At 48.7% G+C, this 27,884-nt stretch overlaps 1 protein-coding gene across 1 annotated transcript in view; it reads left to right on the top strand.

The window, feature by feature from the left end:
* GRK2 (G protein-coupled receptor kinase 2) overlaps window positions 1–27,884 on the top strand; it is a 158,920-nt gene that overhangs the window by 94,906 nt on the left and 36,130 nt on the right. Inside the window, exons 8-13 of the mRNA XM_030185800.1 lie at window positions 7,924–8,015; window positions 10,767–10,866; window positions 19,752–19,830; window positions 20,720–20,850; window positions 20,992–21,086; window positions 21,254–21,361. Of these exons, the coding sequence (XP_030041660.1) occupies window positions 7,924–8,015; window positions 10,767–10,866; window positions 19,752–19,830; window positions 20,720–20,850; window positions 20,992–21,086; window positions 21,254–21,361 (605 nt within the window). The remainder of the gene's footprint in view (window positions 1–7,923; window positions 8,016–10,766; window positions 10,867–19,751; window positions 19,831–20,719; window positions 20,851–20,991; window positions 21,087–21,253; window positions 21,362–27,884) is intronic.

The raw sequence follows: 27,884 nt of genomic DNA, 5'->3' as shown, positions 1-27,884 counted from the left end.
GAAGAGAGGCTGAGAAGGCTAGGGCTTTTCAGCTTGGAGAAGAGACGGCTGAGGGGAGATATGATAGAAGTGTATAAAATAATGAGTGGAATGGATCGGGTGGATGTGAAGCGACTGTTCACGCTATCCAAAAATACTAGGACTAGAGGGCATGAGTTGAAGCTACAGTGTGGTAAATTTAAAACGAATCGGAGAAAATTTTTCTTCACCCAACGTGTAATTAGACTCTGGAATTCATTGCCGGAGAACGTGGTACGGGCGGTTAGCTTGACGGAGTTTAAAAAGGGGTTAGATAGATTCCTAAAGGACAAGTCCATAGACCGCTATTAAATGGACTGGAAAAATTCCTCATTTTTAGGTATAACTTGTCTGGAATGTTTTTACGTTTGGGGAGCGTGCCAGGTGCCCTTGACCTGGATTGGCCACTGTCGGTGACAGGATGCTGGGCTAGATGGACCTTTGGTCTTTCCCAGTATGGCACTACTTATGTACTTATGTACACTCCCTCTCCTGAAAGGCAGCTTTCTCCTCCTGAGAGTCTGTCTTTCGCTTCCTTTGTCCGGGAGATGTCTACGGCCATCCCCTTCCCGGTGGTTGTGGAGGACGAGCCCAGGGCTGAAATGTTTGAGCTCCTGGACTATCCTTCTCCACCTAAGGAAGCGTCCACTGTTCCCTTGCACCATGTCCTGAAAAAGACATTGCTTGCGAACTGGACCAAGCCATTAAGTAATCCCCACATTCCCAAGAAGATCGAGTCCCAGTACCGGATCCATGGGGACCCAGAGCTGATGCGCACTCAGTTGCCTCATGACTCTGGAGTTGTGGATTTGGCCCTAAAGAAAGCTAAGAGTTCTAGGGAGCATGCTTCGGCGCCCCCGGGCAAAGACCCTAGAACCTTAGACTCCTTTGGGAGGAAGGCCTACCATTCTTCTATGCTCGTGGCCAAGATCCAGTCTTACCAGCTCTACACGAGCATACACATGCGGAACAATGTGCGGCAGTTGGCGGGCTTGGTTGATGCTCTTCCCCCTGAGCAAGCCAAGCCTTTTCAGGAGGTGGTCAGGCAGCTGAAGGCGTGCAGAAAATTCCTGGCCAGAGGGGTGTATGACACTTTTGATGTTGCGTCCAGGGCCGCTGCTCAAGGTGTGGTGATGCGCAGGCTCTCATGGCTGCGTGCCGCCGACCTGGAGAATAGAATCCAGCAGCGGATTGCGGACTCGCCTTGCCGTGCGGACAACATTTTTGGGGAAAAAGTCGAGCAGGTGGTAGAGACTCTCCACCAGCGGGACACCGCATTCGACAAGTTCTCCCGCCGGCAGCCTTCAGCATCTACCTCTACAGGTAGAAGATTTTTCGGGGGAAGGAAGACTGGTCCCTATGCTTCTGGTAAGCGTAGGTACAATCCTCCTTCCCGACAGCCTGCGGCCCAGGCTAAGCCCCAGCGCGCTCGCTCTCGTCAGCAGCGTGCGCCTCAGCAAGGCCCCGCGGCTCCCCAGCAAAAGCAAGGGGCGAGCTTTTGACTGGCTCCAGCAGAGCATAGCCGACATCCCAGTGTCAGTGCCGGGCGACCTGCCGGTCGGAGGGAGGTTGATAGCTTTTCACCAAAGGTGGCCTCTCATAACCTCCGATCAGTGGGTTCTGCAAATAGTCCGGCAGGGATACACCCTCAATTTGGCCTCAAAACCTCCAAATTGTCCACCGGGAGCTCAGTCTTACAGCTTCCAGCACAAGCAGGTACTTGCAGAGGAACTCTCCGCCCTTCTCAGCGCCAATGCGGTCGAGCCCGTGCCATCCGGGCAGGAAGGGCTGGGATTCTATTCCAGGTACTTCCTTGTGGAAAAGAAAACAGGGGGGATGCGTCCCATCCTAGACCTAAGGGCCCTGAACAAATATCTCGTAAAAGAAAAGTTCAGGATGCTTTCCCTGGGCACCCTCCTCCCCATGATTCAGCAAAACGATTGGCTATGCTCTCTGGACTTGAAGGATGCCTACACTCACATCCCGATACTGCCAGCTCACAGACAGTATCTGCGATTCCAGCTGGGCACACGCCACTTCCAGTACTGTGTGCTACCCTTTGGGCTCGCCTCTGCGCCCAGGGTGTTCACAAAGTGCCTAGCTGTGGTAGCAGCGGCACTTCGCAGGCTGGGGGTGCATGTGTTCCCATATCTCGACGATTGGCTGGTGAAGAACACATCCGAGGCAGGAGCCCTGCAGTCCATGCAGATGACTATTCGCCTACTGGAGCTACTGGGGTTTGTGATAAATTATCCAAAGTCCCATCTTCTCCCAATGCAGAGACTCGAATTCATAGGAGCTCTGCTGGATTCTCGGACGGCTCGCGCCTATCTCCCAGAGACGAGGGCCAACAACTTGTTGTCCCTCGTCTCGCGGGTGCGAGCGTCCCAGCAGATCACAGCTCGGCAGATGTTGAGATTGCTGGGCCACATGGCCTCCACAGTTCATGTGACTCCCATGGCCCGCCTTCACATGAGATCTGCTCAATGGACCCTAGCCTCCCAGTGGTATCAGGCCGCTGGGGGTCTAGAGGACGTGATCCACCTGTCCACGAGTTTTCTCAAATCCCTATATTGGTGGACGATTTGCTCCAATTTGACTCTGGGACGTCCCTTCCAAATTCTTCAGCCACAAAAGGTGCTGACCACGGATGCGTCCCTCCTGGGATGGGGAGCTCATGTCGATGGGCTTCACACCCAAGGAAGCTGGTCCCTCCAGGAACGCGATCTGCAGATCAATCTTCTGGAGTTACGAGCGATCTGGAACGCTCTGAAGGCTTTCAGAGATCGGCTGTCCCACCAAATTATCCAAATTCAGACAGACAACCAGGTTGCCATGTACTATGTCAACAAGCAGGGGGGCACCGGATCTCGCCCCCTGTGTCAGGAAGCCGTCAGCATGTGGCTCTGGGCTCGCCGTCACGACATGGTGCTCCAAGCCACATATCTGGCAGGCATAAACAACAGTCTGGCCGACAGGTTGAGCAGGATTATGCAACCTCACGAGTGGTCGCTCAATTCCCGTGTGGTACGACAGATCTTTCAGGTGTGGGGCACCCCCTTGGTAGATCTCTTCGCATCTCGAGTGAACCACAAAGTCCCTCAGTTCTGTTCCAGGCTTCAGGCCCACGGCAGACTGGCATCGGATGCCTTCCTCCTGAACTGGGGGGAGGGTCTGCTGTATGCTTATCCTCCCATACCTCTGGTGGGGAAGACTTTGTTGAAACTCAAGCAAGACCAAGGCACCATGATTCTGATTGCTCCTTTTTGGCCGCGTCAGATCTGGTTCCCTCTTCTTCTGGAGTTGTCCTCCGAAGAACCGTGGAGATTGGAGTGTTTTCCGACCCTCATCACACAGGACGAAGGGGCACTTCTGCATCCCAGCCTCCAGTCGCTGGCTCTTACGGCCTGGATGTTGAGGGCGTAGACTTTGCCTCTTTGGGTCTGTCAGAGGGTGTCTCCCGCATCTTGCTTGCTTCCAGGAAAGATTCCACTAAGAGATGTTACTTCTTCCATTGGAGGAGGTTTGCCGTCTGGTGTGACAGCAAGGCCCTAGATCCTCGCTCTTGTCCTACACAGACCCTGCTTGAATACCTTCTGCACTTGTCTGAGTCTGGTCTCAAGACCAACTCTGTAAGGGTTCACCTTAGTGCAATCAGTGCATACCATTACCGTGTGGAAGGTAAGCCGATCTCAGGACAGCCTTTAGTTGTTCGCTTCATGAGAGGTTTGCTTTTGTCAAAGCCCCCTGTCAAGCCTCCTACAGTGTCATGGGATCTCAATGTCGTTCTCACCCAGCTGATGAAACCTCCTTTCGAGCCACTGAATTCCTGCCATCTGAAGTACTTGACTTGGAAGGTCATTTTCTTGGTGGCAGTTACTTCAGCTCGTAGAGTCAGTGAGCTTCAGGCCCTGGTAGCCCAGGCTCCTTACACCAAATTTCATCATAACAGAGTAGTCCTCCGCACTCACCCTAAGTTCCTGCCAAAGGTCGTGTCGGAGTTCCATCTGAACCAGTCAATTGTCTTGCCAACATTCTTTCCCCGTCCTCATTCCTGCCCTGCTGAACGTCAGCTGCACACATTGGACTGCAAGAGAGCATTGGCCTTCTACCTGGAGCGGACACAGCCCCACAGACAGTCCGCCCAATTGTTTGTTTCTTTTGATCCCAATAGGAGGGGAGTGGCTGTAGGGAAACGCACCATATCCAATTGGCTAGCAGATTGCATTTCCTTCACTTACGCCCAGGCGGGGCTGGCTCTTGAGGGTCATGTCACGGCTCATAATGTTAGAGCCATGGCTGCGTCGGTAGCCCACTTGAAGTCAGCCTCCATTGAAGACATTTGCAAAGCTGCGACGTGGTCATCTGTCCACACATTCACATCTCATTACTGCCTGCAGCAGGATACCCGACGCGACAGTCGGTTCGGGCAGTCAGTTCTTCAGAACCTGTTTGGGCTTTAGGATCCAACTCCACCCCCCGAGGGCCCTGTTTGTTCTGTTCCAGGCTGCACTCTCAGTTAGTTGGTAAATTTTTTAGGTCAATCTCAGTTTGTCCTCGCCGTTGCGAGGCCCAATTGACCATGGTTGTTGTTTTGAGTGAGCCTGGGGGCTAGGGATACCCCATCAGTGAGAACAAGCAGCCTGCTTGTCCTCGGAGAAAGCGAATGCTACATACCTGTAGAAGGTATTCTCCGAGGACAGCAGGCTGATTGTTCTCACAAACCCGCCCGCCTCCCCTTTGGAGTTGAGTCTTCCCTTGAAGTGTATTGTCTTGCTACATACTGGACTGGCCGGCTCGAGCCGGTTTCGGGCGGGAAGACGGCCGCGCATGCGCGGTGCGCATGGGCGCGCGAGGACTAGCAAAGGCCTTTGCTAGTAAACTTTCCGATGGAGGGGGCTGCCGAGGACGTCAACCCATCAGTGAGAACAATCAGCCTGCTGTCCTCGGAGAATACCTTCTACAGGTATGTAGCATTCGCTTTTTGATGTCAAAGTTGAGTCAGTAGCATTGTCATATGAGATATACAATTTCAGTTACATAACACCAGAAGTAACCCATCATCAATATAACGTTATTCCTTTTCCGTTATCTTCCCACTCTACTTACTAGCTGATCTTAATTCCTTTAATTTTATTAGCAACAACCTCCCCTTCCCTTTAACTACCCTTCTGTTCAGTGGCTCCGCGTCCCCCCCTCCCCCTTTACTGGACTCCTGGCCTCCTCCATTACCTTTATTCCACACCTAAAGGTCTTTCTCGTGACTAAGAGAAAGAGTTTAGTACTAAACTCCTGGCTCGATGGGCCGAGGTAACAATTTTTAAATTAGAGCAGGCATGCAGGAAGGCGAGGGGCTGCTGGAGAACAGGTCCTGCTTGCACTTCGAGGGAGGGAGGTGGGGGTGGGGCGGGCGTTGAACTCGGATGAGGGGGGGGCGTAGAACTCGGAGGGGAGTGGAAGGAGGGAGGGGGCGTCCTGCAACTCGGAAGGGGAGGGCAGGGGGGCGATTGTTTACTCACCTCTAGTGCCTGCTGCTGGGTTCCCTTCCCTCTCACTTCCCATTGGTCCACTTTGTGACATCATCCCCACGGCGGACCAATGGGAACTGTGTTACGAACCCAGGCATCCAGATGGATGTGCAGAGGTCCAAATTATTATATAGGATTTGGGTACTTAATTATTTATTATTATTTTTACATTTTTAACTCACATTTGTTGCAGATGGATGCCGAAGCATGGTCACATTGGGTCTTGTGCCTAAGAATTATTTCATCAATTAAAGTTGCCTTTTACCATACTGGTATTTTTGTTTTCTTCTTCTTCGGTGACTTGCTGTCTCTGACTTTGATCACCTTCGGTATGACCAGCCTCACTTGTTTCTCTGTTTTACAGCAGTGGCCAGATAGACAGGGATGTGACTGGAGAGATTTAATGGGGGCAATTCAATAAAATAGCCACTAATATTTACATGCCCATTGCATGTGTAAATGTTTAGAACCGATGTGCTCAGTGTTGGCCCTTGTCCACAACCCAGTCGTGTTTTCAGGATTTCCCCAATGAATATGCATGAGATTTATTTGCATACAGTAGAGGCAGTGCATGCAAATTCCGTGCATATTCATTGGGGAAATCCTGAAAACTTGACTAGGTTGTGGACCTTGAGGACCAACATTGAGCACCCCTAGTTTAGAATATGGCATGTATGCACATAATGGACCAAATTCTATAAATAACACCTAAAAAAATCATCGCCGAAAAAAACCATGGTAAGTGCTATTATATAAACAGTGCTGAAAGTTAGGCACCATTTATAGGGTACACTTGGCGCCAGGATCAGCACCTAACTTTAGATTTGAGGATTTACACCAAGTAAACCCTGGTGTAAATCCTCGTGCCTAAATTAGGCGCGGATACCCCTTATTCTATAATGGCATGCATAAATTGTAGGAACACCCCACGCCCACTTTTGGAGCTGCATGTAAAACCCGTGACTTACCATGCACATGTAAATTCTAATCAATGCCAATTAGCGCTGATAATTGATTAGCACCCAATTAATACTAATTGGCTTCAATTAAATTGCATGCTCACATTTGTGCATGGAATTCTGAGGACTGTATATGGAATTTGGGGGAATATGCACACATACACATGTAAATGCCAAAATTGCATTTAAGCGCTACTTAACTTACACAGTTGTGTATTTGTGAGGAAAGTGTACACATTGTTAGAGCTCCCACTTATGTGCATAAGTTGTAGAATACTGTAAGTTATGAGTGTATCTCTAACATTTAGGCATTGGCGTTTACACCAACTGTATGGCTGGTATAAGTTCTCACACTTGATTTTTTACCCCATATATACCCAGTTAGGCTAGTATTCTATAGAGGAAAGTAGGCACCTATATTCCTTTAATAGAATAGACTCCTACAAGGTGCCTAGTTATAGAATTGCCCTTAATAGGTGTTTAGTCTGCTTGTTGGACTGGCTGTGAAGGCATAAACTGAAGATGAATATTTGAAAGAAGGACTCAGTGTGAATCAGGAGTAGGGAGCCAGGGAAAACTAGATGATTATGATAGAAGTTCTGGATTGACATTTCATTAGGCATGTGTGACTAGATTTATGAAGTAAGCTAAGTGTTATTTATCAAGTTGCAGATGCCGAGGCAGTTCTGGCCGTATGTGTCATCCTCAGATCTAGTGATAGTTGCTCAAGCTATGGTTTTAACAAAGGTTGATTATTACAATTTGATGTGTGGAGGTATTACTCAGAGATCCTGCAGTGGTTGCCAGTTTTAAAAATAGGGCAGTTAGGATTGTTAGGTGGGGGAAGAGTTGTGGATTCATGATCATGTTGCCTATTCTTAGGACTCGTCATTGGGTTCCTGTAATTAGCTGTAATTGTTTTAATGGTTTGAGATAATGTTTAAGGCCAGCTGTAGGAGAGGGCCTAGTTCTTTGGTTAATAAGTTAGAGAGAGATGTGCCACACTATTCATTAAGAAGTGAGAGGATTTTTTGGTGCTTCTTTGTTTAGTAGAGGCATGGTTGGAAAATGCTTGTAGGAGGGGAGAGGGCGTTCTTGATCTTGGGCCCTAGCTGAAATAAGGTTATATTCTGATTATTTATCATTCCATCAGCCAGAAAAGCTTTGAATTAATAGAGATTAAGAAGGGCCTGAGATTGGTTTTAGTTAACTGTTAGATGGATTTCGAGAGAGAGTTTGTTAGCGTGTTGTTTGGCTTTAATGTAAGTGATTAAATTATGGTTGCAGATGTGATCTTGCTAATCACCTTGAGCTGTGTAAGTGAAGGGATAAATAAAGCAAATAAAATAAATGCATTCATGTGTGTGTTTGTTTTTTTTTTTCTTTTTGGTCTTTCTCCTTTCATGATAATGTGGCAGCTGACAATGAATGACTTCAGTGTACATCGCATCATCGGCCGCGGTGGATTCGGAGAAGTATATGGGTGCCGTAAAGCAGACACGGGCAAAATGTAATGTATTATATTGTTATCTTTTGCCTCTTCTCCAGCTCAGCTCCTCTCCAGCTCAGGGGCAGGAGGGAACACTGAAGTATATCTAAAAACCCACTGCTCATCCTCAGTTTGTCTGGGGTGACTCCTTTTATACAGTAACCCCCTAATTCTGTAATCTTGTGCCAACATTTTTAGGCTTAGCTTGCAAATTTGCCTGCATAGATTATAAAAATAATAGCAGTTATACATGCACTGACGACAAAGAACAGACTATAACAGCAGTTGCACACATAATGCCAACTAGCACTATTTAACTCCAATTAGTCGTAATTCTGTACCTTAGCACTGAACTTCTTTAGCACTCAACTGCTAGGAGTGTGTGGATGTGGGAGGAGGATCAGGGGCGTGGCCAGCAGGGGCATAGCCAGAGTTTGGCGGGTGGAGGGTCCAGAGCCCGAGGTGAGGGGGCACATTTTAGCCCCTCCCCCCCACCATTGCTGACCCCCTCCCCCCCCCCCGCCATTGCCGACCGCCGTCTCTGCCACCACCACCAACAGCTTTGACCCCCCCCCCCCCCGCCGATGACCCTCTTGACCCCCTCCCGCTGCCAACCCTCCCCCGCCATTGCCTACCTTTGCTGGCGGGGGACCCCAACCCCTGCCAGCCGAGGTCCTCTTCGTTCTGATTCTGACGTCGTGCAGGACGTCAGACTGAGAAACAGAACGAAGGAAGAAGAGGACCTCGGCTGGCAGGGGTTGGGGTCCCCCCGCCAGCAAAGGTGGTTGACGGCGGGAGGGGGTGTCGAGAGGGTCATCGGCAGGGGGGTCCAGGGCCAAATCTAAGGGGGCCCAGGCCCCTGTGGCCCCACGTAGCTACGTCCTTGGTGCCCAGCACTTAAGGTTAATTTTCAACATTTTTATTGATGACCTTAAATAAAACATATCAAACTGTAAATCTTGATATACAAAAGTCAAATTATCAGATCTTATACAAAAAGGTCAAAAAGATAAAGTCCGTCATCAAATTTTCATCATTTCCCCCCCCCCCCCCCCCCACCTTCCCAAACCCCCTTTTAAGCCAATAATATTGGTCATATTTCTTAGAACTTAACAATAACATAATTCAACAAACGAATCTGGTACCATTCTTAAGTGAACCCATCCATCACTTACAAGTTCTTCCCTAATTTGTTATACCAACACTTAAGGTTAAAGAATAATGTCTGTTAGATGCGACCATTTATACCCACCTTTGACATGGCATAAGTGCTCGTGACTAAATTTAGACGCTAAAATGTGGATTTATGCTAGGTTTCTATAACGGCAACTACATGTGTAATTGCCGATATAATATTTATACTTTGCACCTATATAGACCTTTTATAGAATTACTACTACTACTACTACTTAGCATTTCTATAGCGCTGCCAGGGTTACGCAGTGCTGTACAAGTTTAAACACGGGGAGGGACAGTCCCTGCTCAAGAGAGCTTACAATCTAACGGTAACAGACTACGTAGTCAGTGTAGGTAACAGGAATGGGGAAGGTGTTAGGCGCCAAAAGCAAGGGAGAAGAGATGGGCCTTGAGTAAGGACTTGAAGATGGGCAGGGAGGGCGCATGGCGTATGGGCTCGGGAAGTCTGTTCCAGGCATAAGGTGATGCGAGGCAGAAGGGGCGGAGTCTGGAGTTAGCGGTGGTGGAGAAGGGTACAGATAGGAGTGATTTGTCCTGAGAGCGGAGGTTACGGGTGGGAACATACGGGGAGAGGAGGGTAGAGAGGTAATGGGGGGCAGCAGATTGAGTGCACTTGAAGGTCAATAGGAGAAGCTTGAACTGTATACGGTAGTGGATTGGGAGCCAGTGAAGCGACTTGAGGAGGGGGGTGATATGAGAGTACCGGTTCACGCGGTAGATAAGACGTGCGGCGGAATTTTGGACAGATTGAAGGGGGGATAGGTGGCTAAGCGGGAGGCCAGCGAGGAGAAGGTTGCAATAGTCAAGACGAGAGGTAACGAGCGAGTGGACGAGGGTGCGGGTGGTCTGTTCAGAGAGGAATGGGCGAATTTTGCTAATATTATAGAGGAAGAAGCGACAGGTCTTAGCTGTCTGTTGGATATGGGCAGAGAAGGAGAGGGAGGAATCGAAGATGACTCCGAGATTGCGTGCTGAAGAGACGGGGAGGATGAGGGTGTTGTCAACAGAGACGGAAAGTGGGGGAAGAGGAGAAGAGGGTTTGGGTGGAATTACCCCTTAAGGGCACTGGTCTAAGCAATCAGCTATCAAACCCAGAAGGCATTCTGTGACCATGGAAGCCCATTGGAGGGGCAGGAAGAAGGCAGATTGCATAGGAAATAAAGCTCAAGACCCCAGGGGGTAGTGGGAGAACACTGGAGGGAGAGAGGGAGGCTCACAAAACAAGGGGGTGACAAGATGCCTCCATTACATGCTAGTAGAGGGAGAGGCCAAAACCATGACAGAATTGCTTGCAGGCTTGAAGGGGATATAGAGGGAGATGGCAAGAGGGAAAGGGTAAGAGGTCTTCATTTGGTGCCAACTATAATGGAACTGATTTACCTTTTGGATGGGAAGGGGGAGAGGATGTCCCACATGGCAAGGGCAGCAGCCCCATGCCTCCTTCCTGTTAAGCCAAGCATCCAGCAGGGGACAGTGCTTCGTCCAAGAGGTGACACATCTGCATGTTTTATGGAACGTCATTGTCCCTGGGAGCCTGTGGTGTGCACTGACATGCTGCCTACCTGTTTTTCTCAGGTATGCCATGAAGTGTCTGGATAAAAAGCGGATAAAGATGAAGAATGGTGAGACTCTGGCGCTGAACGAGCGCATCATGCTGTCCCTTGTCAGCACTGGGGTAAGTTTTAGAGCAGTGGTTCACAACCAGTTTGTGTCGCAAGCACCCAGGAGGTGTGTTGTGGGCCGGTACACAGAGTGTATTATTTTTTGTTTGGTTTTTTTTATAATGTAGTAGGCCTTTCTCCCTTCAATCTTCTCCACTCCCCTCTTGTTGCATCTCACTTGCCCCCGCACCCCCTCGAGTTCACCATATCTTCCTTGTCCTCCTTCAGTAATCCCAGTCCACCAATGCTGATGCCAGTGCTGGAGGTGGTAACACATTGCTTGGGCCGACCTGGATCCTTCCCTCTGCAGCGTCCTGCCCACTGATGTAACTTCCTGTTTACGCGCTGGTGGGACGCTGCAGAGTGATGGATCTTGGTCAGCCCAGGAAGCGTGTTACCGCTGCCATTGCCGGCATCAGTGAATTGCTGAGGTTTGGTGGATCTGGTGCACTGAAGGAGAATGGGGACGAGATGTTAAACTCATGTGGGTGCAGGAAGGGAGAGGTGCTGGACCCACGGGGAGGAGAAGGGAGAGGGAAAGTGTTGGACCTGTAGGGTGAAAATACCCCTACAGACCCACGGGGAGGAGAAGGCAGAGGGAAAAGTGCCAAACCCGTGGGGAGGAGAAGGGAGAAGGCAGAGGGGAAAGGTGCTGGACCCATGGGGAGAAGCAGGCAGAGGGGGGAAAGGTGCTGGACCTGTGCAGGGGGAGGAGAAGGGGGAATAGGGGAGATGCCAAACCTTGGTTGAGGAAACAGGGGAGAGAGGGTGGAAATGCCAGGGACTAGAGAGAGGGCATATGTCAGTGTGGGGGCGGGGTTAGGGGCTGAAGAGAAGGGGATATGTCTTTCTGTCCTTACCTTTCAGCCTCCACCCCATGGTCTAACATGTCTTCCTATCTCCACCTCCCATAGTCTGACATATCAGACTGTGGTGGCTGGGGGAAATGTTAGACCATGGGGAAGGGAGGGGGACATGTAGCTACACAAACATCGATGTCTTGCCTAAATTTCTATGCAGTTTATAGAACATGCTAAGCGCCCGTCCGCACGACTAAATGTAGTCATGGGCAGTTACACTAAGTAAACCTTGCTGGCAGTTTTTGGCACTGATTGGCTTATTAACTAATTAAGTTGCACGCACAAATCCAGAATATGACTGGATTCACACGCAACTTAATTTGCGCTATATAGAATCCCAGGGATATTGCATTAGTGATGACCCAGAAGTGATTGGAGAGGGGAAGCATTCAGGCCCTCGCAGGAGCAGAGTAGTTCTTTTAAAGGTATAGGACTTACGTTGTGATTCTCAAAGAATCTCTTACAAAGCCAGCTAACGCTGAGAATAAGAGGTTGGAAATAGAGCCCTGCGATATCCCTGTGAAAAGTGAGCAATAAAAGTTGGGGGTGAAAGTGTCCTGGTGTAAGAGAGAATTTGAACAGTTCTCTGTGCTAGTTTTTCGTGGAACTAGAAGCTTACTTTCTGAGGCTAGAAAGAAGTTAATAAGGCTTGTTCTGGTGTATTCAGGGGCAGCGTATTGTACCATCCAGACAACAAATGGGTTATAGGCAGTGTTCCCTCTAAGGTGAGCACTTGAGCGATTGCTCATATAAAGCGTTACTCACTTCCTGTCAGTGTTTGCTTGCTGAACCCCACCCTCATTGCCGGCTCCACCAGGAAGGGACTGGCTGCCTCTCAGGATAACTCCTCGATGAAACTTACGCCTCGCCTGAACCTGTGCTGTGTTCCCCCCTACCCACTGTGCTGATCCCTGGTCATGTCCTGGCAACTGAGCGTTTCCTGCTGATTCCACTCCATACCTGGAGGGTAGAAGGCCCCTAAGGCTGCAGTTAAACCCCCTGCTCCCCCACATTAAAGGGGACTGTGATATAACGTTTGCACCCTGGTTCTGCAGGGATTCCCCACTTCACTCAGTCCAGATCTGCTGGGGAGAGGACAGCTCATCTTTGATCAGCTTTTGGCGCTGGCTCAGATGCTGTGGGACATGCTCTCTCCCACCTGGTTCCTGCACACAAATTCCCAGTTTCCTCTGGCGTCTTTTCACAGTCGCAGTTCTGTGCTGACTGCAGAGCAAGAGCGTTCGGCTGTGACAATAGAATGCAGTCAGAGCAATGCTTGCGGCGGTGGAGACAGCATCAATATGGGAAAGGTATCGTAGAGTGTCATGCTGGAGAATGCAGCACGGGCACCTGGAGGACCAGAAGAAGCCCGAGTCTGGGCAGGAATCGGGGAGAGATGAGATGCAGGAATTGGGTAGGCCGGTTACCTTTCTGAAGCTTAGCAATTCCCCTTGCTCAGGCAGTGAAAGTGAAAATGATGTGATGCCAAGTTATGAAGGCACTTTGCAGCGTAGATATAATCGGGTACTGACATTCGATGAAACTGAAGCTGTCATCTGGATTGTACCTAATGCAGCTGCTAAAAATCTGAAATTCAGTCAAAAGATAATAGCAGCACATTCATTTCTACCTATTGTTAATCGTGCAGTCTCATGCAATCTTTAATAATTTATACACATAACTTATTGGCTTCATTCATTTCTGTATGCATTTAGTAATGTCTAGAACTAATGCTTAAATGATATATATAAGGGCAGAATCAATCCAGTTTAAGTATGCATAGCAGTGGAAATCTTTGTCAAGGGACAGCTGACCTACTCTGATTATTAATCAATTACAGTAGATCAGAGGTTTAGTTGCTGGAACATGCAGCCAGATGAAGAGAGAAGTGGCAGGGGCCTCTTTTAATGTATTTATTTAATATATTTGATATTATTTTAATCTTTTTTTTTTAATAACATTAAATTTGTTCCTTTAGATAGCCCAGGGGACCCCCCCCTCCACGGATACCTCTGGGGGACCCCATTTTGCACACAGCAGGTTGCTTCTTACAGGGAACACTGGTTATAGGAAGAGATCTTGTGAAGCATCTTTGTCCAGTAAACGGACAAAAGAGCAGAGGGGAGATTGAATTATACTGTTTTATAGAACGGAGAAACTCCATTTATTTTACTTTATATCATGTATGTCGCTAATCATTACCCTTCAAGTGCGTGACCAATAACATCAATAGCAGTTAAACAGAGTAAGATACTGATTCTGGACTTTTCCAGGGGTGTGGTGTAGACCACCTGGTATGTAGTGTACATCTGTGTGAAAATCAAGATATGGACTTAGATTGTGTTCATTATTGTGCACCACTGTGTTAGTGGCAGAATCCTGTCTCTCCATGCTTGCTGGTATGAATGCTGTCTTTATGGTGCTAAAATGTATAAGGGTAAGTTTGATGGATAAGGACTCCGTTGTTTGCATGTTTAGACACCCCTGTATAAGCCGGAGGATCCTGCTTGCTTGCTTATTTTTATTTAGTTATTAGGATTTATTGCCTTTTTGAAGAAATTCACTCAAGGCAGTGTATAGCAAGATCTAAGTGGACATAAACATAAACAATATTAACAGAAAAATATTTCCAAATAACAGTACATATTATGGTGTACTAAGCTACTTACTAAGTCAGCACAATACACATTAACGCATCTAAACAGACAGCATAGGGGGTGTAAACGAAGGTGGACCATACATAAGAGAGAGTAACAGGAGTTAGATAGAGAATAAGGAGAATAGGTTGCATGTGCAGTCAGGAAAGTGCATAAAAATGGTCTCAGCTAGGGTAGGAGTGGGTAAGCAAGACCTGCTACAGTCCTGTATTTGCAGTCCTTGTGTGTGTGACTTGTAGGTTAGTTACTTCTTCCATAAAAGGCTTTAGAGAAGAGCCAAGTTTTCATCTGCTTCCTGAAATAGACATAGTCTTGTGTTGAGTAAGGCTTTCCAGGGAGTGTGTTTCAATGTGTGTGGGCTACTCCAGAGAAGGCTTGTTGGCAGGTGTCACATTGAATGATGTCCTTTGGAAAGGGTGTGGTTAGGGATACTCTTTGAGAGGACCTTAGCTACGTTGGAGGTGTGTAGAGGGAGATTGGTTCTTCAGGTACTCTGGCCGTTTTTCTTTAAGGGCCTTGAAGGTCAGACAGTTTTAAATTTAGCTCTCTGTTGTACTGGTAACCAGTGAAGTTCTTTGCAGAAATCGTGTGATGTGATCACGTTGCCTTCTGTCAGTCTTACAGTAGCATTAGTACATAAGTACATAAGTAGTGCCATACTGGGAAAGACCAAAGGTCCATCTAGCCCAGCATCCTGTCACCGACAGTGGCCAATCCAGGTCAAGGGCACCTGGCACGCTCCCCAAACGTAAAAACATTCCAGACTAGTTATACCTAAAAATGAGGAATTTTTCCAGTCCATTTAATAGCGGTCTATGGACTTGTCCTTTAGGAATCTATCTAACCCCTTTTTAAACTCCGTCAAGCTAACCGCCCGTACCACGTTCTCCGGCAATGAATTCCAGAGTCTAATTACACGTTGGGTGAAGAAAAATTTTCTCCGATTCGTTTTAAATTTACCACACTGTAGCTTCAACTCATGCCCTCTAGTCCTAGTATTTTTGGATAGCGTGAACAGTTGCTTCACATCCACCCGATCCATTCCACTCATTATTTTATACACTTCTATCATATCTCCCCTCAGCCGTCTCTTCTCCAAGCTGAAAAGCCCTAGCCTTCTCAGCCTCTCTTCATAGGAAAGTCGTCCCATCCCCACTATCATTTTCGTCGCCCTTCGCTGTACCTTTTCCAATTCTACTATATCTTTTTTGAGATACGGAGACCAGTACTGAACACAATACTCCAGGTGCGGTCGCACCATGGAGCGATACAACGGCATTATAACATCCGCACACCTGGACTCCATACCCTTCCTAATAACACCCAACATTCTATTCGCTTTCCTAGCCGCAGCAGCACACTGAGCAGAAGGTTTCAGCGTATCATCGACGACGACACCCAGATCCCTTTCTTGATCCGTAACTCCTAACGCGGAACCTTGCAAGACGTAGCTATAATTCGGGTTCCTCTTACCCACATGCATCACTTTGCACTTGTCAACATTGAACTTCATCTGCCACTTGCACGCCCATTCTCCCAGTCTCGCAAGGTCCTCCTGTAATCGTTCACATTCCTCCTGCGACTTGACGACCCTGAATAATTTTGTGTCATCGGCGAATTTAATTACCTCACTAGTTATTCCCATCTCTAGGTCATTTATAAATACATTAAAAAGCAACGGACCCAGCACAGACCCCTGCGGGACCCCACTAACTACCCTCCTCCACTGAGAATACTGGCCACGCAATCCTACTCTCTGCTTCCTATCTTTCAACCAGTTCTTAATCCATAATAATACCCTACCTCCGATTCCATGACTCTGCAATTTCTTCAGGAGTCTTTCGTGCGGCACTTTGTCAAACGCCTTCTGAAAATCCAGATATACAATATCAACCGGCTCCCCATTGTCCACATGTTTGCTTACCCCCTCAAAAAAATGCATTAGATTGGTGAGGCAAGACTTCCCTTCACTAAATCCGTGCTGACTTTGTCTCATCAGTCCATGTTTTTGTATATGCTCTGCAATTTTATTCTTAATAATAGCCTCCACCATCTTGCCCGGCACCGACGTCAGACTCACCGGTCTATAATTTCCCGGATCTCCTCTGGAACCTTTCTTAAAAATCGGAGTAACATTGGCTACCCTCCAGTCTTCCGGTATTACACTCGATTTTAGGGACAGATTGCATATTTCTAACAGTAGCTCCGCAAGTTCATTTTTTAGTTCTATTAATACTCTGGGATGAATACCATCAGGTCCCGGTGATTTACTACTCTTCAGCTTGCTGAACTGACCCATTACATCCTCCAAGGTTACAGAGAATTTGTTTAGTTTCTCCGACTCCCCCGCTTCAAATATTCTTTCCGGCACCGGTGTCCCCCCCAAATCCTCCTCGGTGAAGACCGAAGCAAAGAATCAATTGTTGCTGGTGCAAATCCTTTGTAGTCAGACCAATGTAGATTGCATTGCAGTAGTCCAGCTGCGATGATATTGTGACGTGAACCACTGTGACAAGACTTGCCTTTTGTTGCTAATCTGGACAAGCTTGATGGTCATCCAGGCGTCAAAACTGTGAGAGCATATAACAATATCCAGAACTTTAAATGACTCGCTTCAGATCCTCTGGGTGTGAAGATATAAGAGACTCTCTTTGGGGCTATGTAAAGTTAACTACGTGTGCAGAGAAGCAAGAGATGGCTTTCTAAACCATGAATGGAGGCATCGTTGGTACAGATCAGCAGAACTTTGGGCAGCATGGAGTGGTCCAACTGCTATAGAAGAACCTCATCAAATATAAAACAATGACTCCAACCTTATAAGGAATTTTAAGCTGAAAAGGGGGCTATGCCCTTCTATGAATTCTAATGATTCTGAAGTGTAATGAATTCTAAAAATATGAATCCTGGCATCCCTGGTTCTCAGCATATTGCTCTAACCACATCTAAATGAAGGGATTTTTTGTGTGTGTGTGTGTGTGGGGGGGGGGGGGGGGGGGGGGGGGTACAGGAATCCTGCTTGATGGCATTTCCAGGAATAATGTTGCATCGAAATAGGGGAACATGTAGATTTTTGTCCAATGGAGAAATCCTTTGAAAAACTGTATTTGGGGCATTCTGAGTTTTTCTGTGAGAGATGTATGGCAGTATGATTTTAGACGTGAATATATGTATCCTCCATGTCTAGAGAGGCCAATTAGATCTGTTGGAGAAATGGTAGATTTTCTCATTGGTTTCAGAAGGCTGGAGAATGAACGGAGGTCTCCACATTCCTCAGGGAAATATGACAAATCCTATGCCTTCTAGCTCTGAAGGGTGGTAAATCAAGTATTAATAAACTTGATCTGGACCCAAGAGAAGACCAGAAATCCCCAAAAGGGAAAGGTATTGATTTCTCTGGATCGCTTTGGAATCATGAGAAAGACAAAGTTGATAGTGCATGTTGTTGCCCACACTGACCACTGCTGGAGCCAGGATACTGGGCTCAATGGCCAAAGAACATTCTGGGTGGATACAGTAACCCTTTCTTGGGAATCAGGAGATTCCAAAATGACAGGGACTATCTGATGTAATAATACCTAAATGAAATATCAGCCAGGACACTATTTTTCCTTCTTCAGCTAATTTTGAATCTTAGGGTATTTATGATCTGGATAGGTAGTGGGGGTGGCATCATGATGTGCTTGATGGATGTTGGTACGTTACAGCATGGCTCATCTTAATTGTTGGTGGTTCTCTGGTCAGAATCAAATGAGAGAGTGCTGTTATAGAATTGGTATTAAGCACATCCCATTGTGGCATGTACTACTTGGTGCTAAATTGTAGACTTGCCCCCTAAGCTTGTACCTGAGGCAACAGAGAGTTAAGAGACTTGCCTAGGATCACAAGGTGCTACACTGGGATTTGAACTCTGGCTTCACTGATTCTCCTGACATCAAAAGGCTAAAAATTGTGGAACCTTAACTACTCATACAAAACAAATATTATATGAAAATAAACATGCTGCTGCTGAAAATCATCATCTCTGATCGCCTTGGCACTATCTGGTATTGCCAGGGCAGTCTGGTGGCAGAGCAAAATAGTTGTTCTTATTTTATGTATGTATTTAATTATTTAACAAATTTATTTCCCACTCCATCCTAAGTTCTGGGTGGGTTACAAAAGTATATTAACATTCTAACTTAAGTCTGCTAGTTATCCGAGTACCAGCGCTGAATAACTTCCATTAGCCACTCTGTTCCTGATATCCAGGTAAAGATTTAAACACTGTGATTGGTGTTTGAATCCAACGCTAACCGTGGTGTTTAAATATTGGGAGGAAAAATTATGTATTCCTTTTAACACTTCAATTTTAAACGTTCACATACAAATCAAAAAACATCAGAACACACAGGAAAATCACACAAAAAATAAACTGTGATATATGTACCATACCCAAAGAATAAATCCCTTGAACTGAAAAATCCCAAATCTTTAAAACAGCAAGTGCCAACACATGTGCACCAGTAAAATGTGCTTTATCATTTTAAAGAGTCTCCATACAGCGTGGCCTCCACAGGGGCTACAGCAAAGGAGCTTCCGACCAGAAATAAAAATGGGGTCCAAAATTTTTCATAGCTTCATATATTGCAGTCACAGATTAGTAATACAGTGTTTCGAACAAAAAGCCAGTCAGAATCCCATTCCATCCTGCAAACAAAATATAACCTTCCCCCACAAAATGTTAAAAACAATAACATACCCTCGCCAGCCGAAGTCCTCTTCAGCGCCGGTCTCTGGGCCAGCGCATTGCTGCTGCAGCTGATGTGGAAGGATTCTGTTTCTGTGTTAGTCGTCCTGACGTCCTGCACGTCAATTTAAACAGAATTATTCAAATTCTGTTGTCATCTCAGTAACAGCAACACAAAATCCCTCCATTGCCAGATATTGTGAAGCAACACAAAAACCTTAAATGTTCTACTCAGAAAATATATAGCAAATAATCTATGGACAGCAGACCTGCAAATATTTTCAGTTGGGGCTAGAGGCAGCAGTTATTATTGGGGAAGTGGGGAAGCAGAAATAGGGACCAGTTATGGGGGATTTCAAGAACCAAAAAATTGGCAAGAGAAACTAAAGGATTACCATACTGGCACAGAAAGCGAACTATTGCTTTTTTCTCCTTTTATACAGCGATTTACAGTTTTTTATGCTCTCTGCATTTTGGATTTCTTTAGAGCTAGATTTCCTTAATACGTTTATTAAATGTAGAAAAAGTGTAAAAGTTCTGATATTAGTTTATGAAAGTTTCTGACTTCAGAGAATTAAGTTCTAATTAAATAGTGGATTTAAAATCTGGTTTCAGTTGAGGGAAGTCTCATGTAGCATCTTCTCTTTCTACTGCAGGACTGCCCCTTCATCGTCTGCATGACATATGCTTTCCACACGCCAGACAAACTCAGCTTCATCCTGGACCTCATGAATGGTATGAGAGAGAAGCATTCTGTCAAGCTTTCATCATTCATCCCAAAGCGTCTCTAAGGAATCTTTAGGGTTTGATATAGGAATATTGAGCCTCTCGCCTCAAACAGGACAGCTTGGGGGGAACTGGCATGGGTTTATAGAGCTTCACACCTCTAGGACAGAGTGGCTTGGGGGGCCTGGTGCAGGGGATACAGAGCCTCTCACCTCTAGGACAGAGTGGCTTGGGTGGGGGGATTCTCATGGGGATACAGAGCCTCTTATCTCTAGGACAGGGTGGCTAGGGTGGGGGTATTCTCATGGGGATACAGAGCCTCTCACCTCTAGGACAGGGTGGCTTGGGGGGATTCTCATGGGGATATAGAGCCTCTCACTTCTGGGATAGGGTGGGATGGGAGGGATTGGCACAGGGATGTAAAGCCTCTCACTTCTAAGTCTGAATGGTTCAAGGGAGTGGTACATGGCTCTGTTGAATATGTCACTCTGGATGCCGGGTTTGAACATAATCTGGATTAGTAGTATCCTCTGTAAATCTTTATGGTCTCAGTTCAGCCCTCAAAGTGACAATGATCTCGCCTACGACAAGTAGTGTCAACTCTGGTTCTCCTCACCCAAGATGCTAGGGGTAGTACAGACACAGTGACTGACTTTGGCTTCCATGTCACTGCTGTGACCCTGTCTAAGCCTAACGGGGTATATCAGATCTGTGAAAAAATTAAACTGATTTTTTTTTCTTCAGAGCATTTTGAAATGTAGTGTGTGGGCTGCATGAAGAGAGTGCTGTGTGCAGCGAAGGGCTCTTGCAGTCATGGCTGCAGCTTTGGTTTAGTCAGAATGTATTTTTTCCCTCTTAGTTATCAAGATCAAAGCAGTGTTCTCTTCCTCTCTTGCAGGGGGTGACTTGCACTACCACCTCTCCCAGCATGGCGTGTTCTCGGAGGTTGAAATGCGGTTCTACGCATCAGAGATTATCCTGGGGCTGGAACATATGCACAACCGTTTTGTTGTGTACAGGGACCTCAAGGTGAGGAGGGGAGGGAGGAAAAAGAATTGCTGGGGAGCTCCACCTTCTCCAGCGCAAAGCAAATTATGTCCAAGCTGCTGCACTTTGGAAGGAATGAGTACATCTTTATATCCTCTGTTCTTTTATTTTGTTTTCATGCAGCCAGCAAATATCCTACTGGACGAGTATGGCCATGTGAGAATATCAGACCTGGGTTTAGCCTGTGACTTCTCAAAAAAGAAACCTCATGCTAGTGTGTGAGTATTGAATGCTGCTCTTCCCAAGTATATGCTCTCGGCGCCATCTCTTATAGCGCTCTCTGCTGAGAGAGGCTGGCACTGCAGGTGGTGTGAGCCCCTACACCATTCCCTACAGCGCCTCCTGCTGAGTAAAAGTGAGTTTGACGGTGTCTTGCTGATTTTAGGGGAACTCATGGATATATGGCTCCTGAGGTCCTACAGAAGGGAGTGGCGTATGATAGCAGCGCTGACTGGTTCTCCCTGGGCTGTATGCTTTTCAAGCTCCTGAGAGGGTAAGTGTGATAAGTGATTTTTTTTTTTTGTTTTATTATGGCTCTTGATACACAAGGCTTCCCCCTCCCCCATGCAGGTCTAATGGTGAACTCCATGCTGTTGACTGATAGAGGTGGTGTGGGTAATGGCCTCTAAACAACTGATCTAGAGATATTATCAAAAACGGGAGATTGTGGACAGTGGTTTCTCAGCATGGCTTGCTGGACTAGAAGAAATTGGGATTATTGCTTCTGTATGTCTTTTTCACTCTTCTTTTTTTTTTTTCTTTGCTGACTGTGGCCATTGAGTTTCTTTATTTCCTGTTTCATTCTGCTTCTTCCTGTAGGACTGATTATCAACAGTAATACCCAGAAGTTAATCTACAGATGCAAAAATGTACTTCCAGACACTTGCTAACACAAAACATTAAATAAAAAGAAAAATTTTTGAAAGGCTTCTCTCTGAGGTCTCCCTTCAGCTGTCTGTTCTGTGTTCATACTTTGACTTCTTAGGTTACATGTTCGGACCACTTGACATATGTGACTGAACTTTTATCATTTTCGTTCTCTACAAAAAGCTTTCTGGAATGTGTGTAATGGTGGAGCCAGTGGCTAAAGGCAGTGGAAACAGAAGGTTTGGGGCTGTGGAGTACCTTTCCCTCAGTCCTTCAGCAAGAGATGGTCATGTTATTGTAGGAAGCTGAGGGTTCTGCTTGTAAGCTTAATTATTCTGATTTAAAGATTCTTCCCTCATACATGGTAAAATAGTAATGATGACAGATCCAAAATGATCCATTCTCCGAGGACAAGCAGGCTGCTTGTTCTCACTGATGGGTGACGTCCACGGCAGCCCCTCCAATCGGAATCTTCACTAGCAAAGTCCTTTGCTAGTCCTCGCGCGCACCGCGCATGCGCGGCCGTCTTCCCGCCCGAAACCGGCTCGAGCCGGCCAGTCTTCTTTTGTCCGCACTCGGTACGGTCGTGTTTTCGCCGTGTCGAGCCCCGGAAAGTCGACCTCGCGCGTCCTTTTTTTCGTTGACGTGTGTTTTCTTCGGAAAATCTTTAAAAAATTGTTGGGAAGTGCTCCGGAAGCCCCCCGGGCTTCGTTTGTCCCTTCCCGTATTTTTCAGTCTTTGCCCCGGTAAGTTTTCTTTCGTCGTCGGGGTAGGCCTCTTTCGGCCTCGGTCGAGATTTTCTCCCTAAAACTTTATGGTGCTTCAATTCGCCATTTCGGATTTTGATTTCGCCGGCGTGATTTTTCCACCCATGACATCGAAGCCTTCCAGCGGCTTCAAGAAGTGCACCCAGTGCGCCCGGGTAATATCGCTCACTGATAGGCACTCGTCGTGTCTTCAGTGTCTGGGGGCCGAGCACCGTCCTCAGAACTGTAGTCTGTGTTCCCTGTTACAAAGGCGGACTCAGGTAGCGAGATTGGCCCAGTGGAACGTTTTGTTCTCGGGCTCTTCGTCGGCATCGACACCAAGGCCATCGAGTGCATCGACGTCGTCAGCGTCCAGACCTTCATCCTCGGCCGCCAGTGCATCGAGTGCATCGAGGCATCGGCCCTCTGCATCGGCGCCGAGACATCGGATAGCTGCATCGACGTCGGTGGTACCGGGACCTCGTCTGCTGATGTCGTCGGACGGTGGTGCATCGTCAGGAGTGCAGGTGAGGGCTGTCCATTCCCCTGCTGGTGGCGGTGAGCCTTCGGGTGGGTCTCCCCCTACCCTGAGGGCTCCTGCGGTACAGCCCCCCCGAGATCGACCTCCTTCGACCTCGGCCCCGAGGAAGCGACGGCTGGATTCTACGTCCTCCTCGTCGGTGCCGGGGAGCTCCGGTGACATGCTTCGGAAGAAGTCGAAGAAGCATCGACACCGGTCTCCTCCCCGCGTCGGCACCGAGAGCTCTGGGTCGCCGAGAGAGTCGGCACCCAGCAGGCATCGGCACCGAGAGGACCGCTCACCCTCTGTTCATGAGGTGTCGATGCGCTCCACTCTGGACAGCCCGGAACAGCCTCCACGCCCGGAACAGGTTCTGACGTCGACGCCTGCATCGACCTCCATGCCTTTCTCTGCAGCCGCTCTGAACGAGAGCCTCCGGGCCGTTCTCCCAGAGATTCTGGGAGAGCTGTTGCGCCCTACCCCTCCGGTACCGGCGGTGCTTGCGCCTCCGGTACCGTCGAGCGTGGCGCCGGCTGGCCCATCGCCCGGGGTGAGGTCCCCGACGTCGGTACCGCGTGCGGTGCCGACTGCGGCCACCTCCCAGGAAGGCTCCCCGACTACGTCGGCGGAGGGAGCTTCGCCGATGCAGGCGAGGGAGTCTACCTCTCGACGCCCCCATCGTGGACGTGGCTCCACTGAGTCGAGCCGGGCGAGGTTGCAGACACAGGTTCGTGAACTTGTGTCTGACGCCGAGGGTGAGGCCTCGTGGGAAGAGGAAGAAGACCCCAGATATTTCTCTGACGAGGAGTCTGAGGGTCTTCCTTCCGATCCCACTCCCTCTCCTGAAAGACAGCTTTCTCCTCCTGAGAGTCTGTCTTTCGCTTCCTTTGTCCGGGAGATGTCTACGGCCATCCCCTTCCCGGTGGTTGTGGAGGACGAGCCCAGGGCTGAAATGTTTGAGCTCCTGGACTATCCTTCTCCACCTAAGGAAGCGTCCACTGTTCCCTTGCACCATGTTCTGAAAAAGACATTGCTTGCGAACTGGACCAAGCCATTAAGTAATCCCCACATTCCCAAGAAGATCGAGTCCCAGTACCGGATCCATGGGGACCCAGAGCTGATGCGCACCCAGTTGCCTCACGACTCTGGAGTTGTGGATCTGGCCCTAAAGAAGGCTAAGAGTTCTAGGGAGCATGCTTCGGCGCCCCCGGGCAAAGACTCTAGAACCTTAGACTCCTTTGGGAGGAAGGCCTACCATTCCTCTATGCTCGTGGCCAAAATCCAGTCTTACCAGCTCTACACGAGCATACACCTGCGGAACAATGTGCGGCAGTTGGCGGGCTTGGTTGATGCTCTCCCCCCCGAGCAAGCCAAGCCTTTTCAGGAGGTGGTCAGGCAGCTGAAGGCGTGCAGAAAATTCCTGGCCAGAGGGGTGTATGACACCTTTGATGTTGCGTCCAGGGCCGCTGCTCAAGGTGTGGTGATGCGCAGGCTCTCATGGCTGCGTGCCTCCGACCTGGAGAATAGACTCCAGCAGCGGATTGCGGACTCGCCTTGCCGTGCGGACAATATTTTTGGAGAGAAGGTCGAGCAGGTGGTAGAGCATCTCCACCAGCGGGACACCGCATTCGACAAGTTCTCCCGCCGGCAGCCTTCAGCCTCTACCTCTACAGGTAGAAGATTTTTTGGGGGAAGGAGGACTGTTCCCTACTCTTCTGGCAAGCGTAGGTACAATCCCCCTTCTCGACAGCCTGCGGCCCAGGCTAAGCCCCAGCGCGCTCGCTCTCGTCAGCAGCGTGCGCCTCAGCAAGGCCCCGCGGCTCCCCAGCAAAAGCAAGGGGCGAGCTTTTGACTGGCTCCAGCAGAGCATAGCCGACATCCAAGTGTCCGTGCCGGGCGACCTGCCGGTCGGGGGGAGGTTGAAAGCTTTTCACCAAAGGTGGCCTCTCATAACCTCCGATCAGTGGGTTCTGCAAATAGTCCGGCAAGGATACACCCTCAATTTGGCCTCAAAACCTCCAAATTGTCCACCGGGAGCTCAGTCTTACAGCTTCCAGCACAAGCAGGTACTTGCAGAGGAACTCTCCGCCCTTCTCAGCGCCAATGCGGTCGAGCCCGTGCCATCTGGGCAAGAAGGGCTGGGATTCTATTCCAGGTACTTCCTTGTAGAAAAGAAAACAGGGGGGATGCGTCCCATCCTAGACCTAAGGGCCCTGAACAAATATCTCGTAAAAGAAAAGTTCAGGATGCTTTCCCTGGGCACCCTACTTCCCATGATTCAGGAAAACGATTGGCTATGCTCTCTGGACTTGAAGGATGCCTACACACACATCCCGATACTGCCAGCTCACAGACAGTATCTGCGATTTCAGCTGGGCACACGTCACTTCCAGTACTGTGTGCTACCCTTTGGGCTCGCCTCTGCGCCCAGGGTGTTCACAAAGTGCTTGGCTGTAGTAGCAGCGGCACTTCGCAGGCTGGGGGTGCACGTCTTCCCATATCTCGACAATTGGCTGGTGAAGAACACGTCCGAGGCAGGAGCCCTGCAGTCCATGCAGATGACTATTCGCCTCTTGGAGCTACTGGGGTTTGTGATAAATTACCCAAAGTCCCATCTTCTCCCAGCACAGAGACTCGAATTCATAGGAGCTCTGCTGGATTCTCGGACGGCTCGCGCCTATCTCCCAGAGACGAGGGCCAACAACTTGTTGTCCCTCGTCTCGCGGGTGCGAACGTCCCAGCAGATCACAGCTCGGCAGATGTTGAGATTGCTGGGCCACATGGCCTCCACAGTTCATGTGACTCCCATGGCCCGCCTTCACATGAGATCTGCTCAATGGACCCTAGCTTCTCAGTGGTTTCAGGCTGCTGGGGATCTAGAAGACGTGATCCACCTGTCCACGAGTTTTCTCGAATCCCTGTATTGGTGGACGATTTGGTCCAATTTGACTCTGGGACGTCCTTTCCAAATTCCTCAGCCACAAAAAGTGCTGACCACGGATGCGTCTCTCCTGGGATGGGGAGCTCATGTCGATGGGCTTCACACCCAAGGAAGCTGGTCCCTCCAGGAACGCGGTCTACAGATCAATCTCCTGGAGTTGCGAGTGATCTGGAACGCTCTGAAGGCTTTCAGAGATCGGCTGTCCCACCAAATTATCCAAATTCAGACAGACAACCAGGTTGCCATGTACTATGTCAACAAGCAGGGGGGCACCGGATCTCACCCCCTGTGTCAGGAAGCCGTCAGCATGTGGCTCTGGGCTCGCCGTCACGGCATGGGGCTCCAAGCCACATATCTGGCAGGCGTAAACAACAGTCTGGCCGACAGACTGAGCAGGATTATGCAACCTCACGAGTGGTCGCTCAACTCCCGAGTGGTGCGCCAGATCTTCCAAGCGTGGGGCACCCCCTTGGTGGATCTCTTCGCATCTCGAGCGAACCACAAAGTCCCTCAGTTCTGTTCCAGGCTTCAGGCCCCCGGCAGACTGGCATCGGATGCCTTCCTCCTGGATTGGGGGGAGGGCCTGCTGTATGCTTATCCTCCCATTCCTCTGGTAGGGAAGACTTTGTTGAAACTCAAGCAAGACCGAGGCACCATGATTCTGATTGCTCCTTTTTGGCCGCGTCAGATCTGGTTCCCTCTTCTTCTGGAGTTATCCTCCGAAGAACCGTGGAGATTGGAGTGTTTTCCGACCCTCATCACGCAGGACGAAGGGGCTCTTCTGCATCCCAGCCTCCGGTCCCTGGCTCTCACGGCCTGGATGTTGAGAGCGTAGACTTTGCCTCTTTGGGTCTGTCAGAGGGTGTCTCCCGCATCTTGCTTGCTTCCAGGAAAGAGTCCACTAAGAGGAGTTACTTCTTTTATGGAGGAGGTTTGCCGTCTGGTGTGACAGCAAGGCCCTAGATCCTCGCTCTTGTCCTACACAGACCCTGCTTGAATACCTTCTGCACTTGTCTGAGTCTGGTCTCAAGACCAACTCTGTAAGGGTTCACCTTAGTGCAATCAGTGCATACCATTACCGTGTGGAAGGTAAGCCGATCTCAGGACAGCCTTTAGTTGTTCGCTTCATGAGAGGTTTGCTTTTGTCAAAGCCCCCTGTCAAGCCTCCTACAGTGTCATGGGATCTCAATGTCGTTCTCACCCAGCTGATGAAACCTCCTTTTGAGCCACTGAATTCCTGCCATCTGAAGTACTTGACCTGGAAGGTCATTTTCTTGGTGGCAGTTACTTCAGCTCGTAGAGTCAGTGAGCTTCAGGCCCTGGTAGCCCAGGCCCCTTACACCAAATTTCATCATAACAGAGTAGTCCTCCGCACTCACCCTAAGTTCTTGCCAAAGGTCGTGTCGGAGTTCCATCTGAACCAGTCAATTGTCTTGCCAACATTCTTTCCCCGTCCTCATTCCTGCCCTGCTGAACGTCAGCTGCACACATTGGACTGCAAGAGAGCATTGGCCTTCTATTTGGAGCGGACACAGCCCAACAGACAGTCCACCCAATTGTTTGTTTCTTTTGATCCCAATAGGAGGGGAGTGGCTGTGGGGAAACGCACCATATCCAATTGGCTAGCAGATTGCATTTCCTTCACTTACGCCCAGGCGGGGCTGGCTCTTGAGAGTCATGTCACGGCTCATAATGTTAGAGCCATGGCTGCGTCGGTAGCCCACTTGAAGTCAGCCTCTATTGAAGAAATTTGCAAAGCTGCGACGTGGTCATCTGTCCACACATTCACATCTCATTACTGCCTGCAGCAGGATACCCGACGCGACAGTCGGTTCGGGCAGTCAGTTCTTCAGAACCTGTTTGGGCTTTAGGATCCAACTCCACCCCCCGAGGGCCCTGTTTGTTCTGTTCCAGGCTACACTCTCAGTTAGTTGGTAAATTT

The sequence above is a fragment of the Microcaecilia unicolor genome, chromosome 1 (assembly GCF_901765095.1).
Source record: "Microcaecilia unicolor chromosome 1, aMicUni1.1, whole genome shotgun sequence".
NCBI lineage: Eukaryota > Metazoa > Chordata > Amphibia > Gymnophiona > Siphonopidae > Microcaecilia > Microcaecilia unicolor.
The sequence above is the reverse complement of the archived record's forward strand: the minus strand, read 5'-3'. Positions and strand labels throughout refer to the sequence as shown.